Consider the following 21118-nt stretch of genomic DNA (forward strand, 5'->3'; position numbering starts at 1 on the left):
TTGAAACAAGCCAACATTACCGCATTACATGTTATCCGTCTCATTCATAAAAGAGCAACTTCTTTGTCAAATGCATTTAGGCTTTCTTTTTAAAAAAATTTTGGAGCAGCTTTCCTCTGAATGCTGGCATAGCTTGACTGGGTTTGAATTTTAACTTCAGTAGCTTTCACAAAGCTAGAGAAATAGCAGCAAACAATTCTGTACTGTCAGAGGCAGCCATGCAAAGATACATACGGAGATAACTTCATCTCTAATCATGTTGCTTATTAAGAATCTGCAGAGAGTAGCCAGTAAATCCTATCCTTCAGCCAGCCCACAAATGCCATCTTCTTTCTTTGAGTGACTAAGAATCCAGTAAAAGATGCCCTTGTTTCTGGAGGATCTGCCTGCATTTCGCTGAGTTCAAGGGATACATGACAGCAGTGTGAGGCTACAACTTAAGAACCCACCAAAGCCATGGGGCACATAAAACTTCCCAGGGCCAAATTCATAACTTTTTTTTTTCTCTCAGCAGAAGTTGCCTGGACACAGATAAGTAAGTGTGTTAAGATACTCCTGGAGGCTTTAGGGCAATCAATCAAAAGCATTTACTGAGCACCTACCATGTGCCACATACTGTGGAATCAAAGATACCTATGCTTTATGAAAGGGAAAAGAAAGGAAGGGAATAGACATTTATATAGTGCCAACTATGGGCCAGGTATAGTGAGAAGTGCTTCATAAATCTTATCTCATTTGATTCTCAAAACAATTTTGTGATGTAGATGCTATTATTATTCCCATTTTATAGTTGACACAGAGGTTAAGTCACTTGCTCAGGGTCACACAGCTAGATGACATCTGAGGCTGGATTTGAACTTTGGTTGCCATGTTGCAGGATGGATTGAAGAGAGAAGACTGGAGGCAGACAGCAATGAGAAAGGTAATGCAGTTGTTCAGGTGAAACTGTGATAAAGTGATAAAGGCCTACACTAGGGTGGCAGTTAGCGAAAAGTGGGTATAAAGTCTTTAGAACTAACCTGGAGAGCTTTAAGGCGCCCCCCCCCCCCATTCTGGATGATCTGGATGATCCTCTGCTGCAGCTAGTCCAGCTGCCCCCTTATGGAACCTCCCAGCTCTAGGGGTCTATGACTTCAATGAATCTTCCAACAGATGAGTCTTATTGTTGCGCGCGCGCGCGCACGCGTGTGTGTGTGTGTGTGTGTGTGTGTGTGTGTGTGTGTGTGTGTGTATGTGTTTCTCCCAAGTTACAGCCAATATCACAATGAAGTTCCCCCAACACAAAAGCTGTACTCTTTCCTTCCATTTCCTGTTTGCCTCTCCCTTTCTACTTACCTGGAACTGGGCACTGATGCTAGGAGGCTTTTTCTTTTTATGCAAATGCAGAAGGGACTTGGTGGTGCGGTCATGGAGCGTCATGCTGACAATAAGCTTCAGAGACTTGGAATCCAGCAAATTCTAAAACAGAAATATGGAGAATGACATGCACTCATCACTCCCTGGACACTTGATCAGAAACATGTTATAACTAAAACTGAAAAAATTGGCTATAACAAATGAAACATCACTTTCATACACAAGTCTGACCTCATTACAATGAACATTAAGGATTATCTGAGTTCTCTGGTAAAGCCAGAGTTTGGCCTTAAGTTTGAGTATCACTAGAGCTTGTAAACTCGCAGCTGTATATTTGCTGCAATGAGATTTAACCTATATTCCATTCTGAATGGGGTCTTGACTTTGGAAGATCTTTTAAAAATTCTCTGGGATTTGTATTTAAATCCTTTTCTTTAGTCCAAAGGGTGAAATTATTTCCTTTCCTTTTAGACCGGTAGTACTCAAAGTGTGGTCCCCAAATGCATCAGGGTTCTTGAGATCTTTTTAAGGGGTTCATGAGGTCAAACTATTTTCATAATAATATTAAGATATTTTAATCTTTAATACTGCAAATATTAGTAGACACAACCCACAGACTCAAAAACCATTTTAAGAAAAGAGCCCAACAAAGGTCTTTTAATTTTTGGAGTGTAAAATGCTTCTAAGACCAAAAAGTTTGAGAGCCTCTCTTTAGATGATGAAGAAAAACAAGCAGTTGCTTCTTCTGTATCAAGATGTCCTGCTACTCACACACTGATAATTATATAGTTTCTAGAATACAGTGGTCCATTCCAAGTAAAAACAAAGCTTATTCTCTTTATAGTGATTTATCTCATTAAATCCTACTTATGTGATAGACTGTTACTCCAGTCAAATATTCTGTTCTACTGGTGACAATCTTTCTGTTCAGCTGGTTGACCAGAAGTGTCAATAATATTCATGCTTCTTGCCTGATAATTCATATAGCATTTGATGGTTGTACAGTTATGTCATTTGACCCTAATGATATAACAAAAACAAAAATATAGTGCTTTAATGTTTACAAAACACTTCTCTAACAACTCTGTAATGTTGTAACATATTATCATTCTCACTTTACAAATGAAGAAACTGAGGCCCAGAAGTTAAGTGACTTGTCCAAAGTCACAAGACACAGTCTGGTCACATTCATAGGAATTTCAGTTCAATACTTCAAGAATCTAAGACTTCATCAATGTGGGTGCTTCCTCAATACATACAATGTAACCCTTCTTCTGCTGAGTAGACTGGGCTTTTGGTACAATTTTTAGGGATTTCATACCATTTAATATATGTAAACAACTTAAATTTAAGTGAGACACAAGTCATTCCTACAAAAGTTGAAAAACACATGTTTTTCCCCTAGGGCTGATGATAGAAAAGGTAGTGGGGTAGAAAATTTATAAGCCAAGAAAATAATTTACTATATCATATAATATTGCTTTAGACACGTCCAGCTGCTGAGATGCATTTTCACGACTTGCAAAATAAGACATCTTTAAATGTGTTGAACATGTTTACCTTTGGAATGATCTGCTTTTGTTTGATACCTTTACTTTTCCTGTTAAAATATTAAAAATTGTTTTTATGAAATTGAATGCACATGATTTCTATATTTGGGTTAGTTCAGCAAGCCATGCCTTGCAGGTTAGCGAGGTCAAGCTAAGAAGCCAGAGAGGAAGAGAACAAGTGCAACAACTCACTTTAGAAATCCTTTAAAAATCATATAGGAGGGGAGATTGTATGAATATGTAATTTAGCTAATCAAGACATAATGCACATACTTTGGTGGTCACAGGTAAATGTTTACTTCTTATTTTGAGAGCAGAACTACTAGCAAAGTAAAAGGAAATCTGGTCAGTGACCATTCACATTTTCCAAGTGGAGATTCCAATGACTAACTTAGCATAGTTTTCTAACCTATAAAAACTGTGGCCTGCTGAAGCTTTTGCTGAAGGATCCCAAAATAATTCAATAAACACTTATAAAATATCTACTAAGAGCAGGGCAACACTGGTTAGACACTAGGAATTCAAAGATGAAAAGGACACAGAAAGAGAATCTGGCATAGGGGAGTATAGAGCAAGGTATGCTATGATGAGGGTAAAGGCGTGATAGACACAACATGCTCTAGGATAATAGGAAGAGGCTGGGGGGGAGGAGAGAAGCGATTCCAAGTTCGAGATTATGCGTCTAGATCACAGTATCAGTTGATTAAGACACTGATTATACTTTTCTTTGTACTGGATGCCTCAGTAATGTCTCTGGGGAAAACTTAACTAGTCCAAAGGTCTCTAGGCTTTCCTCTTTAGCTAGAGCACGGGGTTAGCTACAAAATGAAGCTTTGACCTCTGAGTTAATTTTGAAATTTCATAGGGCAGGAGCTAACTATTTTTCATCACATGAGTTTAAGGTAGAAGTCAGCTTCTAAGCAGCTGAGAATAAGATTAAAATGAGGCCACAGGTGGGAAAGCCTTACAAAATCCTTGGAACCTGCAGATCTCCACCTGTATTTCTGAGATGCTTCTTTGGGGCCAACAATGAGAGACAACAAAAAAGGAAACTCCCTTTGCACGCTGAGATTTAGCCCTAACATTCAAGATTGTTGTGGGGTTTGGTTTTTTTTTGGGGGGGGGTGGGGCCATTCAAGATAGGGTTGAGAGGTGTAGAGCAAGAAAATAAAAGCCTCCTGAAATACGTTAAGTCATAATGGCAATAAACATTTATTCAACCTCGAAAGGCCCTGTGATTAGCACTGGAAACACAGAAACAAAAGCAACACAGTGCCTTCCCCCCAGGAGTTTACAATCTAGTTAGGGAATGAAATGTATACCACTAACTCTAATACAAGCTGGGAGAGTCAAACAAGAAACACTTGAGGGATTCAAGGAAGGTGGTGGGCTCTCTTCTCACTGAGGAGGATCAAGGTAGACATCATAGAACACAATTCTATTGAGCTGGGCCTCAAAGAACAGGAAGCCCTCACTGGTGCCTGCTAACCTTTAACTACTCTGCCCTGACTGACGGCTATCCTATTCCCCACAGTCTTTGTTTCAAATCTTTTCTCTTAAGCCACATACTGCATGCTTCCATCCTCTCACTCAGCAGAACATCTCACTTTACACTCTCCAGAAAAAACTGAGGCCATCCATTGTGAACTCTCTCTCCTTCTCAATTCTATACATCACCCACCCCAATTTTCTCCTCCTTTACTCCAATCTGAGAAAGAAGTGCCAATGCCAACCCTTCTGCTTCTGCTCTTGATCGCTATCCCTCCCATATCCTTTAGCAGCTCACCCCTTTAATCCCTTTTCTCCCCTAATGTCTTATCTCTCCTTATCTACTGACACCCACCTTACTTCTGAAAAACATGCCCAGATCTCCTCCATCCCTAAAAAAAATTAAAAAACAAAAACCAAAAAACAAAAACCAAACTTTTAAGGTGATGCCATGGACAGAAGAGTACTGGCCCTGGAGTCAGGAGGACCTGAGTTCAAATCTGGCCTCAGACACTTGACACTTCCTAACTGTGTGATCCTGGGCAATTCACTTAACCCCAACTGCCTCACCAAAAACAAACAAACCAACAAACTTTTACTTGAGCCTTAAACTGAAGTTTGAGGGAATCCTGATCCTTTGCTTTTCACAACCAAATTCCTAAAAAAAGCTGACTACACTCAACAACTCTGCTTTCTCACTCCATCCCCTTACCTCTCAGTGCCTTACAATCAAGTTCCTGACTTCATCCTTCAACTTACACTGCTTTTCCCAAAGTTAGTCATTGAGTTGCCAAATAAAATGGCCTTTCCTCAGTCTACATCCTTTTTGACCTCTCTGCTACATTTAATGCTGCTGACCATCTCATCCCTTCGAGATACTTTCTCTTCTCTGCGTTTTCATGACACTGTCCTGTCTTGATCACCAGTCTTATCATCTGCGTTCTACCCCCTGTACATGGGTATATGGCAGGATTTTGTTCTAGGATCTGCCTATATTCTCTGGGTGATTTTATCAGTGCCTGAAAATTCAACGACCCACTCTATGTGGCTGACTTCAAGTTCTATAAACTTAGCTCTAGTTCATCTCCTGAACTCCCCCACATCGTCAAGTGTACACTGGACATCTCTATGTGGATATCCTGGCGGCATCTCGAATTCCTTATCTTTCACTCCCATTTCCCAACTCTGCTCTTTCTGCTGAGGGCACCACAATCCTTCCAGTCACGCAACCTCAGAATCATCTAATCTTCCTCCTCTCTCACCTCCTTAGTTAGCCAATTAACGGCTAACTCGAAAGTTCTGCCTCTCCAGTACCTCTTCACATCTGTCTGCCTTCTTCACTTACGGGGCCACTACCCTAGTTCAGCCTAGTTTTCATCTCTCCTCTGGACTACTGATTACTGTCTCCTAATAGGGCTCCCTGTCTCCAGTCACTCTCTTCTCCAATCCACTCTTTACAGTTTTCAAACAAATATTCCTAAAAGACAAGTCTGATCATGTCACTGCCCTGCTGAAGAAGCTCTAGTCATTTCCTCTTGCTTCCAGGGTAAAAGACAACCTCCTTTGTTGTCAATCTGGCTCCAACTTGCTTTCATGAGCACACTAGTCTCCTTCCTGTACTCTAGGGCCTTGGGAAGCTGGTCCACCTGCCCTGTACATTATATTCCCTTTCCTGTCTCTGCACCTTAGCGAGGCTCTTCCTCATGCTCAGAATATACGCCCTCTTCTCCTTCTCATGGAATCCCTAGCTTCTTTCAAAGACTAGCCCAAGTGCTACATACAACAAGGAGTCTACAATCTCCCCTGTCAGTAGAGGTCTCCTTCCTGCCCCAAAATTAATTTGTATCTATTTCATACATATTTTATATTGACTTTTCTATGTACACAGTGTTATAACAGAATATAAATTCTACAGGGTCAGAGATGGCTTTTGTCTATTTCCAGTGCCTATCAAATAGCCAACACTTAATAAGATCTTGTTGAATGGCCCTACACAAAGGAGGAAGGTAAGAGACGGCAAGGGCAGGTCAAGATTTGGTCACTGCCAGTAGAAGACAAGCACAGAAGAGACGGCAGGAAGGGTGACATGAAGAAGTAAGGGTTGTTTGTGGAACCAGGCTGACAGCCATTAAACACTAAGTGATGTAGTCTGTATTTTCACCTTTAGGAGAAAGGAAGTGTCATGGAGGTTTGTCAGCAGGGTGATTACAGGATCAGGAAAGTGAGCTGGAAGATTACTCTGGTTGTAGTGTGAAGGATGAATTGGAGAGGAGAGTAACTAGAGGCAGGGAGACAAGTTAGGAGGCTATTCTCGTGAGTGAAACAGAAAGGTTTTATAAACTAGAGGGGGTTTTCCAAGGCATTTTGTGGTCTAGGAAGCCAGCTAGCAGTCTACAGCACATTCACTGTGCTCAAAGAAACCTTAGCAATAGTTAAGAGTTAAACAAGAAATATTTTCAGCAGCCACCATACTGACTAGAAAGGAATCTACTTGGGCCTGTTATTTTCTATCAGAAGCAATGCATGTCTGCAGATAACATCTGCTTCTGCACTGAAGGAATAGCATGGTTATTGTTGCACTTGCAAAGAAGTATTACCCAAAGCACCAGGAACTCACAGGAAGTGGGCCCGGGGCTGCTGAAGCCGACTGAGGGACTGAAGAAGCCTACGAGGGTCTTCACCCTGCCAGGGCAGTCCTTTTATAGTCTTGATGATTTGGTCATGCAAATCCCTAAGAGGTCCAGAGGGAAAGGCAGAGAGAGGAAGATGTCCCGGATAGAGAAAACAAGGCGTTAAAATAGGAAGACCTGTCACCACAGGAGTTGAAACAGGAAATTCTATTACCCAATGTGCCCCAAAGTTAAAATTAGGGTGATTTCTCAGGCTATGCGATCATAAACATGCACTTCAACAACCCTCAATTCATCTCTGGGAGATGAATTCTCCTTTGCTTTAAGATATGGATAAGGACGAGGAGACTTATCCTGTCTGTACAGGAGAAGACTTGAGGAAAAGGGCAGCTAGAACAGAATTTTGGCCTTCAAATACTTTAGACTTAGTTTGCTTGATCCAAGGAGACAAAATTATGACCAATAAGTGGAAGTTAAAGAAAGGCAGATGTTCGCTGAATATAAGGAAGGACTTTTTAGCCATCAGAGCTGTCCAAAAGTGGAATGAACTTCTGGGGTCTTCCGACAGAATCCAGGGGAACACTTGTCAGGGATGTCATGGAGAAGGATCCGTGCCTCAGGAAGCTATTGAACTAGATGACGCCTTAATTCCCTTTTAAGCAATGTTGCAAGGACTGAGTTATTACTCTACAGATGAACTTTTTGCAATATGGTTTCTCACCAATGGAAATCAGAAAATAAATAATCATGAACAATTTATAGGAGCAAATTTATGACCCTTAGTGGACTTGTTAAAAAGTGCCAACATATATTTTCTTAATATGTCAAAGAATAATGTTTTACTCGGGGTCATGGGATTCAGAATTAGAAGATGCCTTACTTGGGAAGATGCAAACTGCATTTTCCTCTTTTTATTTTCTGATATACTAACCTCCTTAAAAATTTGAGTTTAATGCCATTTTTAACAATCTGTTAAACTAACATATAGCAACTGTACATGGAAAACAATCTCACAGGATCTTCCCTTAAAAAACTGCAATATAAATTTTTCTATTAATTTCAGTTATTCAGTAATTTTGGTCTGGTGTTTTTTAGTTGTCAAAATGTTATCTCCTCCCCTGCCGTCCTACTAGGACATCTCCTGGCAGTGAATAGGTGACACTGGTTTTTCAAAAGTTATGCCAGCAGAGTACAAGCTCAGGCAGGTCCTATTCAACCTGAGGAGTGAGGATTTAGCAATGGATCATGTGTTTGTTGTCTGTTCAAGGTAGAGCCTGGCTAAAATGAAAGGCTCATGAGAAGGTGGTTAGCCAGAGGATGCTCATAAAGACTCTATAAGGAATCGGGAGTTAGGATTTATATTGATAGAAGCAGGGTTCATATTTTACTTACTCCTTTTGTAGTACTAAAGCAAGTAAAATGCTGTTTTATCATCAGATTTTATTTTCAAAATTACAGTATTTAAAGGCCATTCTCTGAAATAGCTTGAGGAGATCCAAATTAAGTGCTTCAAAATATTACTTTAAATTTGTTACTTTTGTTAGAGTTTTGGATTTGACCACTAAGGTCCCTTTCAAATATGTGATCAATGTTTTTGGAAATGATGTAATTGAAAGTCCAATAGTCAAACTTCACTCTTTATTTTAAATACATGTTTAAGCTCTTAAAAGTTAGCCTGGGATAAGCCCTAATTAGTAGTCCGATCACCATGTGATCCATGCACCATGCTAAGTACCTACCTTCTTTCACTCCTTCTCCAGAGAGGCACAAACCAAAGATAACAGAAGTGTAAGTTTCACTTCTAAGTATAAAATGCTATTATACTCCTGAGCTTCTCAGTGCAACAGCCACTTTTCAAAAGAAAACGAGATTTGCTTTTCCCCAACTCTTAAAAAACCATCTTTTTTGCCTTTTGCAGTGCCAAATCTGTCCAGGTCACCATGCCTCAGCTTCTAGCATTTCACAGATCTGTAACCTGTAATCCATTCCATTTTCTTCAGAACAATCGGTATCACTTTTTTCCTGGCTTGAATTCTGCACTGAGTCAGTTCAGGAAGATTAGCTTCCCATGAATGTGCCTCCCTGGTCTCTGCTTACAAAGCCTACTTACTTCTTGCTTTCATAAAAAGCAATGATGTCCTCAAAAGCGTTAATATCGAATTCCTCAGAGCAATCAAATGAGAAATCAAGCACTGAACGGCTGCAAAGGGAAAATTTATATCACCTAAATACATTAGGAAAAGGTGATTCTAAACATGGAGAGCATCACCTGGGCTCTATCCTGTAATGAAACCTATATTTCACAGCATACTGCTGTTAATGGTCAGCTTCATTCTTTTAAAAGCACACGTACAGCTTAGGAAACCATCATGTCTCTCCTCTATTTGTGAACAGAATTTAAAACACGGAAAAGAAACAGACTGAGAAGGCATGAATGGGTTTCGATTTGCACCACCGGTGGGAATACCAACATGGATTCACTGAAATATATACAAAGAGAAAGTTCTATAAACATAGGGTGAAACTATCAGATTATCACTTGGTTACATTTTAATTTAATTTTCAATTTAAGAGTTATTTGCCTAGTACCTTCTGTGAAGAAAGGATTTTTGTGATATAATTTGGTGAATGATCTGATTTTCCCTAGACAGGTGTCGTGCACTATTGATGATGCAATGATGGTGGGAGGGGCATGTTTAGGGGTGACTGTCAGTGGTTGCTTCTTCCACTAAAGAAGGAAGGCCTAACAGGACAGAGCTGGGTAAGCAATGGCTTGAGATGGAGGGAAGAGAGACAGGGCTGGCACACAAGGTACAGTTTTTAATACGACTCTCGATATACGTATGCATTTTAACACCAGAAAATTCCATTCTGCATGACACCCTGGTGTTTATCTTGTGATACATCAAGTCACCTATTGTAGAGAAGGTGGAGAGACTCGAAGAGTACAGCAGCACATTTGCAGGTACATAATTATGAAGGAAAACAAACTTTATCAAGAATTTTTTGTCTTTTGAATGCTGGCTAAAGCAAATGAAGAAACATGACAATTTCTACAAAATTTCAGAATCCCACAAATATTTTAACTGTATCTAATATTTAAATAACAAGGATCCCCTTCCCCCCAATAACTATCATTGCACTATGAAATTAAAATAAATTACTCCTTTCAGAGGTAAAAATTATATTCATACCTTCACTGGGGAGTGAGTGGGGGGACAATTTTCCAACCTTGCTTAGGCTGCATCAAATGCCTTTCTCAGCTCTGCCATAGGACTTCAAAATATTTTGTGTATCTCAAACAAAAATCTGAAGATACTAACTGAAAACTAGCAGAAGCAAATTAATTCAAGAAGCATCTATGCTCTTGATAATTTTAACAGAATAAGAGAAATGTGCTTAAATCAAACATATCACTGTGCATGACCAAAAGGTCATGTGGCCAAACACGAATATCTACAAACAAACTCTGAAAAGAACCTATTGTAAACTGAGATTGAATGGATTTCAATAGATCAGGTGACATGGTGATAGCCTTATTTCATCTCAGGTTAAAAAGCAACCCAATTTCATTCATTTCCAGATTTCTGTTGCTGATAAATGAGAATTTCAGTTATTCCCCCCTGTTACATAAATCCTCACTTAATATTTTGGATTTTTCATATGGCTACCTTCAAATGTCTTTGATTTAGATAAAGTAAAGGTTTCTCTTACCGATAAACTTTTTCCGTCGGAGTATTGGTTTTCTGTAGCTCTCCCAGGGGAGTTCTGATTGTAGGGGATGCCACACCAGCTAGGAAAGAAGATAAGTAGATACAATGGGAAAGGATTAATAAAGAATCAAAACAATACAAAGAGATTTTGAAATACTGATTGTACAATGTTTAAATGGATCACCAATAAGAATTATTTCTTGCTTCTCACAAGGGTTTCATATTATTTCCTTCATTAACAAAACAAAATCACACAATTGTGCACACTAACAAAATAGATACAAATTAATCTTTGTGAACCTGAGGTGAATAAACTGCCTTCTCTAAAAACAGAACTTCAGATTAAAAATGAACTTTTATTTCCTTATTTAAATGCATATAATTGGTCATTTTAAATCTCAAAAGACTTATTAAATAATCATTAATAAAATAGACAAATACTGTAGTTAAGTTTTTGTGTGACTTCATTTCTCAACCTTTAGAGATTGGTTGTTGAGGGGTCAGAGATGTAGTTCTTGATGGACTCATGTAACAACTTGAAACAACTAAGCAGGAAAAAAAAAAGCAAACTTGCCAGTAAAGGAAAAATTTTGTTCACTGAAAAGGCCAAAAGGATTTAACATATAACCTGATGGAAAACACGTATTGTTCAGTTTCATTCAGGGACATAAAACATTACTAAATCACTAAAAAATCTGAAAATAAAACTTTATAATAAATTGCAGCAACAGTTGACATTTATAGTCCTTCCTAGTTACAAAATATTTTACTTATACTATCTTGACTGATCTTCAGAACAACCCAGTAAGGCAGATAATGGAAGTATTTTTATCTTCATATTACAGCTGAGGAACGTGATTAATGATCTTTTAAATGCCAAATCCAATGGCCTTTTCTCAATCCTTGTCATTCTCGACCCCTTGGAAGCCAACACCGTTGATCACCTCCTTCTCTTTGATGGTCTCTTCTCTCTAGGTTTTCATAACATCGTCCTCTCCTGCTTCTCCTCCTACCCTCTCTGAGCAGGCCACCTCAGTCTCTGGCTAGGTTGGCCCTACAACTTTAAGTATCCCACAAGGTTCTGTCCTGGGTCCTCTTCTCTTTCTATACCATTGTTTGGTGATCTCATCTGCTCCCACAGACTCAATTATTTCTGTGACTGTCAGATCTATTTATCCAGAACTCTCTTGACCTCCAGCTGCCTATCAACTTGAACTGGATGTCTTTTAGACAGCCCAAACTCAATACATCCACTATGAAACTCATCATCTTTACACTCTCCTCTTTGCCTACATTCCCCATTACTGCTGAAGGCATCGCCATCCCTCCAGTCACGAAGGTTCAAAACCTAGGTGTCATCCTTGACTCCTCACATTCACTTATCTCCCCCTCCCCCTATACTCAATCAGGTGTCAAGTCCCATGGATTTGACTTTTGTAATATCTCTTACAATTAAATAAACTCTAATGGCTCCCCAACTCCAGGATCAAATAGAAAATTCTCTGTTTAAAAGCCCTTTATAACCTAGCCCCTTCTTACCTTTCCAGTCTTTTTATACCTTATTCCCCTCCATTACTTTTCAATCCCGTGACACTGGCCTCCTTGTTGTTCCTACCACAAGAGACTCCTATCTCCTGACCCCGTACATTTTTGTTGGCTGTCCCCCAGGCCTGGTATTCTCTCCCTCCTCACCTCTGCCTCTTGCCTTCCTTTCAAATTTCAGTTAACATCCCACTGTATGTAAGAAGCCTTTCTCAAACCCCCTTAATATTAGTGCCTTACCCCTGAGAATATCTCCAATTTATTTAGACTGAGAGTTGGGCCTATTTTTACCTTTCTTTGTGTCCCGAGCACTTAGCATAGTTTGCCTGGAACAAAGCAGGCACTTAAGAAATGCTTGCTAACTTGACAAAACTGGCTGAGTGAAATGGAGATTTGCTATAAGCCACACAGCTGCTAAACTGCCCCAGCCCAGCCTGGAACTCAGGCCTTCTGACTAATCGCCCCCTGTCACCCAATCCAGTATCCTTTACACTCTACCAAACTGCACCCCCTTGATGTTAGTTGTGGCTCTTGCTTCTCCTCTTTGGTCAGGTTGGACAGACTTGATTTAGAAGGATAACTGAGAGTCACTGATCACTAGGTAACACTGGAGAACCGTCTGCCTTCCACAGGAAATGATACTCAGGAGTGAGTCATCCGGGTAGCACTTTGACCTAGTCAAAAAGTACTGCCCTAGTACAGTACCGTACATGTTATCTTTGACTGTTATTTTTACTTTAAGTTGTATTAGTGCCTTTTGATTATATCACAGTAATTTCTCCTTAATCCCACTCCTGACCCTACATTGAATACTCTCCTAAAAACAAAAAAAAAACAACAAAAAAAACCACATTTAAGCAAAAGCAGTATAGCGACCATTTCTGTCCAGTCCTACATATGTTTAAGGATCTGAGTGCTTAGTCAGACACCCTACAGCTTTTCCTTTTCTTTATTCTGAAGTGAGAAGAAAATAACAGTAATTCATATGAATACAGTGATTTAGGAGACAAAGCTTTTACTAACTCTGGGAGGTAGATAATATAACTATTTCCATTTTGTAAATGGGGAAACTGAGTCTCACAAGTATTAAATGACTTGCCCAAGATTGACAGACACTAAGTATCAGAGTCAGAACTCAAACTCAAGCCTAGCACCCTTGCCACTGGACTTTGCTGGGTAAGGCTTGGAAAGGAGAACTACAAGGGCCAGAGAAATGTAATACCAGGGAAGGAAAATTTCAGGCACAGTAAGCACTTCATGCTTTATTCTAACCCTCTACTGTCTTAATTCGCCATCACACTTTCACTTCCTGTTCTGAGATTTAAAACAAACTGAAACCATAAAAAGGGGAGATTCCATTTACCCATCTCAAAAGTCTGGCAGTGCACTTACTAAATGTAGAGGAAGCACTGCCACCCTAAGGACCCAGGCCAGGGTAGTGACTCAGCTTAGGAAATCAAAATACTGCAAGTGAACAACCGCTTGTTTCAGACCTCCCTCATAAGAAGGTAGATGCTGCAACTTGTTCTGCAGATACAGAGTAGCTTTTCCCAGGTGGCCATGAGCAGATGCTGGAATTTTCAAAGCCATCAGATGCGGTTTATGCTCTGCTCAGTACCTGAAGCTCTCTCGGCCCTCTCAGCACGGAGTCGTCCTGCCTCCCGGAAAACGGCCATTGCTCGAATGGCTGCTCGGAGGATGGCCCAGCGGAACACAGCCACAGGATCCATCCCAATTAATTCCCGAATGTAGTCACTCTCACTACTTCTGAGCAAAGCCACAATGTCAGGTCTCATGTAATCCATATTCTTCTCTCGGAAATCCTGGGGAAATATGGTCAGAAAGTCATCATTTTCTTTTCTTTTTTTTCTTTTTCTTTTTTGCGGGGGCTAGGCAATGGGTTAAGTGACTTGCCCAGGGTCACGAAGCTAGTAAGTGTTATGTGTCTGAGGCCGCATTTGAACTCGGGCCCTCCTGACTCTAGAGCTGGTGTTCCATCCACTGCACCACCTGGCTGCCCCAAGTCATCATTTTCTATATGCATTTCTGTCCTTAAGTCAGAATGAAAAAAGGGCTTCATGGGGTTACAGATTCAGAGGAATTTAGGGGTCGGTTATCTAGCTCAATTCTTCCAATGTAATGATGAGCAAACAGACCCAGAAAGAAATGACTTGTTGAACCCAAGTAGTAAATAGCTGAATTGGGACTTGAAGTATCTGTTCTACTGGAAGAAGATAATCTAAACTCATTCTGGCATCAATAATGCTCTATGAAGATGGTAAGAACAATGGCTACTACACACACACACACAGAGCACACAGCTAGGTGTATAACTCTTATGTGTATCTATACACACACACTGAGTAAATGGTTGTAAGAAAAATGACTACTATTTAAAGTAAGAAGATGGGGATCACAAATTATCTAGACACTTAAAAGTATAACCAGGCCTTTATTTCTGGGCAAACAAAGACATCACTGACAACTTTAAGTTAAATACGCTGAAAGTAGACAGAAAGCTGGCATTAAAGTGAGGACAATCTAGGTTCAAGGTCTGTCTCTGACACAGACTGACCAGAGCCTCTTGTAAAATCACTTAATCTCTCAGTGGTCCAGGCAGCTAATACTATACAACACAGAACAATTATTGATCTGGGCTGGTGGGAAGTTTCCTCACCAATCCTTACTGGGCATTTCTTGACCAATGAAATCACACACAGGGACCTAAACAAACATATACTGCATACCTTTATCTGATATTTAACTTTCCCTGCAAAATGCTGGATGACAAATGCAGGCTCCATTACCGGGGTCCCAACAAAGAACCTGTTCTCTTCATGTTGCTGTTTGAACTTCGCCAGCAGAGTCTGACTGGTGGCATGTGGAAAACTATAATAAAATTGAAATGCTGAGTTTAAGAAGAGTGAGCACAATGAAAGAAATGTGATCATAACTAGATGTTTTGGGTCTTTCTGAGCTAGCCATAAATTTAATCATAGTGATTAGAAAGAAAAAAAAAAGTGCTACACACAGGGCAGCTGAGAAGTAACTAAACCACTCAAAAGGAACAAAGATACATTTCTAGACAGATAAATTTCTAAAGCAAAAGATTCATAGCATTCAATAGACAGAATACCATTCTGAGGGACTTTCAAAGATCTTTCACTAAGGAAACTTAAAGTAACAATAGGTAAAGGTAATTTATTACTATTATTAAGCTCAAAGGGCTAACAGTGACTTTATAGGTCTAGCATACATGGTATGTCACTAGAACAATGATAAATAGAAGTGGATTTAGCTTTCCGACGCGTGTTCTTAGAGGCCAGTTCTGAAAGAAGGCACTTAAAGTCCACTTAAGCCAACTCGTGCCTGACCAAGCTCTCTGTTAAGGGTCCCCCAGTCTTAGCTTGAAACTGTCCAATGAGGGGGAACCCACAGTCTCCTGAGGCAGTCCACTTTACTTCTGGATTAATTTTTAAGGAGATTTTCCTTAATATCAAGCTGAAAACCTACCTCTGCCACTTGTACCTGTTGTTCCAAGTTCTGCCGTCTCAGGACAAGCAGAACGAGTCCTATCCACAGTTTATATGACAGTGCTTCAAACACCCGGAGGTAGCTATCAAGACCCCTTCTTGGTCTTTTCTTCTCTGTTGTATACACGCTCAATCTTTTCAACCAATCCTTCTATGTTACAAAGAACTGAATATAGCACTGCAGATGTGGCCTGACCAGACAGAAGAACTACCCCCTCTCTGTGGACATTGCACCTCCTTTAAGGCAGCCTAGGATGGCCTTACCTTTTTTTCTGGTATGTAACATTCTGTCATGTTACATTGTTGACGAAAATGATATTGAACTTGTAGCCCACTAAAATTTCCATGTTCTGAACATGTATTATGGCCTTTTCCTGCCTGGACATGAGTGAAAACTATCATGTGATGGTAAAAAGTGAGTATAGCTATGTATTAGGTAGCACTGAATGAACAGAGGGCCAAGAATTGTAGAGACAAAAATTTCACAGTTTCCTTTAATAAGCCATTATAGCCACCAACAGAACTGCAATTCCTACTCATGTAATACATAGTAAGGTACACAATGTCAGTAATTTCAGTATGATTTGAAGCTTTTACTAAAGTACTGGCCTGGAGGTTAATGGTTTCTTGAAAGCTTTATAAGAGAACCAACTTTGAGAGGAAAGCTCTGAACAAGGCCCAAACTCAGCTCAGTGAGGATGGAATCATCACCAGGAAAAGAATTTTTCATGAAGATTGTCTGTACTAAAGTGTGGAAGATTTATAATCTACACTGGCTGAGGGAGATGGAGAATGATAAAAATCTCTGAAATGCAGCTTAAATAAAGACATGGAGTTTCTAAGCTTATAAGTAATAAATATTCTTTGTGCTCAAATGCTTTCTTAAAGAGTAACTGTCACCTTAGCTCTAGAGCACAGTCAATTAAAACTTATCCAGTCCACTACATTTCTTGATTACCAGACAATACCAGCCAATCAACTCCTCTATTTTTCTTGTCTACTGATGACCAGACAAGCAACAAGTATAAAGACTTACTTGCTTTCTTCATCTAGCAGATAGAAAAGGCCAGTTGGCTTTTTGCTGATCAAGTGAATACACCCCACATTATCTGTGTAGTCAATATTGTGCCAAGTGATTCCTTCACTCTGATATTCTTCCTGTAGAATTAAAAAATGCTTTATTAGCAAAAAACCTGAAGGGCTACATGGGCTCCGGTAACTATTAAGATAATATAAAATTAAAAGGCAGTTAAACTTTATACAATTTAACAATGATTTCTACATATTTGTATAAATGCATCAATTCCTCACTTAGCAGAGAGAACAAAAGGCAAAAAGAAATAAAATATTTAAGAGAGAATACTTTTATCTTCATCCAAAATAAATCCTTATAAAGGCTTCATCTGTGATTTTGAAAGCTAGCTAAAGTCTAGGTCATCTGTCCCCACTGGAAATTCAGTTACTTGCCAAACTGAGCCAACAAAAGACTCCTAACATGATGTGTGTGTGTGTGTGCCAAAAAAAGCCCCTGATGTTTTCCCCAATAAAGCTGAATGGGATTTTACCAAATATTCCTGTGTTGAGATCACGTGTCAGAGCCCAGGGTAATTTTGTGGCAAATTAGAATTCCAATTTCAATGCTTGGTTATAAAGTATCATCCCAGAGTTTTAACTCTTTCCCTCTTCTCCCAGAAACTAGATGTCAAGAGAATTCAATTTCTTACCTGTTCTAGTTTGAAAATGTGTTGATTGAAGTAATACTGAAGTTGTTCATTTGCATAATTTATGCAGAACTGTTCAAAACTGTTTCTTTCAAAGTCTTCAAATCCAAAGATGTCCAGCACCCCAATGGACAAGCACTGACAGGGGCAGAAAGATCTATTTTTAAACGGCAACTTAAAAAACATTCAAGAAAACTAAGCTTCTGTCAGCAAATCAAGGCCCACAGCCAAATTTTCTCTAGCCATGAACAAGCTAAGTAATGAACTTCTTATCCAATACATCAAGTCAATATTTCCAAATTTCTGATGCAAAGGAGATATTTTGAGTGCTTTTAGCACTTACAGGGCAAGGTGAGCACCATAAACTGTATCAACACAAATTAATTCAGCACTTGAGCAAAGAAGCAGAAACTATCAATAGGAAGAACTCACTGCAACCGATTCTTCCATGTCCTTTTTATTGAGGAGAGCATGATTGATACGGAGAACAATCCAATCAAAGAGAGCACTATATAACGATTTTGCCATTGAGTCACGAGCTGTTATTGCCTGTGGACAAAAGCACAAGTCTTTTAGTGACAGTCAAAAAAAAGGAAAGGAAAAGTGGTTCCCTCTTGCAAACATACTGGCATGTGTATTAATGTTGTCTTCTGAGGTTTAAAAACAAAAGGAAAACAAAACAGGCACTAAGACAACTAAAATATCATGGGAAAAAGACAATGACAGCAGAGAGCTTTTATTACAAAACAATATGAATTAACATTACAGACATCGTGTTAGGACACAATTATAATGTTATTATGGGGGGGGCAAACAGCTATTGCATGTCGCTATGTTATATTTTGGGGAACATAATGTGACCTATGGTCCACCTGTAGTCATGTAATGAGAGGCAATGTCATAAGAGAGCTCCACTAATTAAATCACAGGCATAAAAAAGACTACCAACTAATGCTTTACTGTAGGACTTTTATGATTTTATTCTGAATGGTAAGGTTTTTAAAATGGGAAGGAACCTTAGATATTGAGTCCAACCCTTTCATTATGGAAGCACATGTTTCAAGGACCCTCTCACAAAGGACATAGTGGACTTACCTCACTGAGACTGTAGGGAAGAATAAGTTTGTCATTGACAGTCACAGTTTTTCTTTTGGTCAGAACTTCCACTAAAATTTCACGCTTTACCTGGACAGTAGAAAAAAGGAAAGAAAAGGTAAAGTCTTTCAAATCTTGCCCTCCTCTTAACCACTTTTAAGTCACACTCGGGCTCTGAAGTGGGAAAGCCTGGGGTCCTGGGATGGCCAAAAGATGTACCCCAAACTGCTGTGAGATGGACACATTAACTCCTGGCATAAGGAATTTGGTGGTAGGCTACCATGGAGGATGCTTCCTGGTTTTGCCAAACAGTAATAATATCAACATAACTTTCATATAACCTTACAGCTATACGGTGCCGTACTGCTTTACAAAGTTTCCAGTGCTTTTACATACGCTATCTTATTCAATTAAATTCAACACTTTATTGAGAACCTAACCCATGAAAGGCCTTTAGAAATACAAAGTTGAGCAAAATTCATTCTCAAGACCTCAAGGGATATAAAATAATGATAATGATGATACTACTACTACTACTAATAGCGTTTATAGGTTTGCAAAACGCTTTATTAATAACTCATTTTATTCTCAACAACAACCTTGGGAGGTAGGTGCTTTATTATCTCTATTTTCCAGATGAGGAACCTGACGCAGACAGAGATTAAGTGATTTGCTTAGGGTCACATAGCTAGTAAGTGTCTGAGACTGGATTTGAACTCATATCTGTAGTGGCCTAAAAATACAAATGACTACAGTGCAAGACAGAATATTCTAGGTATCAAAAATGACATATAAATCAAGTGCTATGGAGGTCTGGAGGAAAGACTGGGCAATTGCTTGGGAAGGAGATATGAAAGAAGGTTTCCTCAACAACAACAAAAAAGGTAGGATTTTAGTGAGAGATAGGGAAGACGGCATTACAAGCTAAGAAATCAGCCTGAGCAAAGGCAGGAGCTGTATGAATATGTAGGGCACTTGTCCACAGGAAAACAGATTTCTTTAGACAAAGATTCAATTTTGCACTTTTCTAGAAGGTATCTTCTAGCACAGATTGAACTGCTACATGTACACAGCAATAAGCATCTTCAAATGTAAGATGTGGAGCACAAAAGCCAGGAAAAAAGAGATACCTTTAGAAGTTGTGACAGTGTGTCTAGTACCTCTGGGGGTCCCACTTCCAAACCTTCATCACGACCTGTAGCTCTCTTTTTATAGGTGACATTACCCAGGTATAAGATAGCTGATAGAACTGAAAAAATCCTTGGATACAGAAAAGATAAATTCTTATCTTGCAAATTTTTAATTCAAGTTTTAAGAAAGGTTTCCAATAGAACTATACATTAAAAATTCCCGGTAACTTTTACTGAAATCATGAGTGAATTCCAACTAGACATGAGACAAATATAATTCAATGCTTTTCTTTACAATATGACTAGAAATAAGTTTAACATTTGAATAACTAGTAACAATGACTATTGTGATCACTTAATATTAATAATCAAGATACAATAAAATGATAATATGATTCTCAACATATAATAAACAAGAGGTATAGGACAGAACTATAACCCCTGAGTTAGGAAAATGCAGGTTTCAGTCCTGCTTCAAACACATATGAGCTGCTGTCTGATCCCAGACAAGGTGCTTCACCTCTCCTTACCCAGGCAACTCTGCAGAGAGAGCACCTGCAATCTGCATGGGTGGAAAGAATTTCCTCACCGGTGAGCTCCTGAGACTAATGAAATTATAGGCCTTACAAAGAACAAGGTACTAAGAATCTTTCATGTGTAGATGGCATTGTACAACTATACAATGCTTGACATCCATGATTTTACTCGATCCTCTCAATAACCTTGGGAAGTAAGCAATATGAAGAATATTTCATTTTATGGATAAGAACAAGGAGCTTTATAGAGGTTATGTTTTTTGTCCCTTGTTGCAGAGCTTGGGGCAGAGTGGCAACCTGCAGCTGGGTCTTCTGACTCCATTCAAAGCTGAGACTTTTTCTGTGACACCATATGACCTCTCAGAACATTAACATAATAAAGTACCTTTGGTGAAGTTGTAACAATTTACCTGAGCTGCTTATAAAAACAATCTGACTTACTGTTTCTTAGTTGCTGGAAGAAAGCCAACCATTTCCATGGCCTGTTTTAATCTTTCAAAGTCATGTTTCAGATCTTCTCCATCTTCAATCTTCAAGTTATGCTGTAAAAGAAGGATATCAAACTACTTGCCATTTTTGGAGCTGCAGGGCTGGCATACGAGAATAATTTTTGCTGGCACTAACAGGGTGACTATCCAAGCAACTGGGAATCAATGGGCCCCTTTATGCCATGTCCCTCGGCTCTCCTTGAAGCTTGCTTCAGAAGAGAAGAGGAAAAAGGCCTAGCAGCCTCTGACCTTCCAACAGCTCGTCAACAGCCACCACAGAACAGAACAGAACAGAACAGAACAGAACAGAACAGAACAGAACAGAACAGAACAGAA

The 21118-nt window shown here is 39.4% G+C and overlaps 1 protein-coding gene across 5 annotated transcripts in view; it reads right to left on the reverse strand.

Annotated features, from left to right (window-relative positions):
* MYO9B (myosin IXB) overlaps positions 1-21118 on the reverse strand; it is a 135805-nt gene that overhangs the window by 37488 nt on the left and 77199 nt on the right. For 4 of the 5 annotated variants that reach the window (XM_027845434.1, XM_027845432.1, XM_027845433.1 and 1 more), the window contains exons 6-17: positions 20736-20836; positions 19759-19888; positions 18629-18718; positions 17966-18082; positions 17537-17671; positions 16849-16970; positions 15027-15168; positions 13898-14102; positions 10739-10817; positions 7012-7125; positions 2917-2956; positions 1336-1458 (exon numbers count right to left, since the gene is read on the reverse strand). In XM_027845434.1, the coding sequence (XP_027701235.1) occupies positions 1336-1458; positions 2917-2956; positions 7012-7125; positions 10739-10817; positions 13898-14102; positions 15027-15168; positions 16849-16970; positions 17537-17671; positions 17966-18082; positions 18629-18718; positions 19759-19888; positions 20736-20836 (1398 nt within the window). Of the gene's footprint in view, positions 1-1335; positions 1459-2916; positions 2957-7011; positions 7126-9134; positions 9225-10738; positions 10818-13897; positions 14103-15026; positions 15169-16848; positions 16971-17536; positions 17672-17965; positions 18083-18628; positions 18719-19758; positions 19889-20735; positions 20837-21118 lie in introns of all 5 variants that reach the window. The other variant, XM_027845431.1, reaches the window with a different exon arrangement.

This window comes from Vombatus ursinus, unplaced genomic scaffold (assembly GCF_900497805.2).
Source record: "Vombatus ursinus unplaced genomic scaffold, bare-nosed wombat genome assembly UNPS02014961.1, whole genome shotgun sequence".
Taxonomy (NCBI): Eukaryota; Metazoa; Chordata; class Mammalia; order Diprotodontia; family Vombatidae; genus Vombatus; species Vombatus ursinus.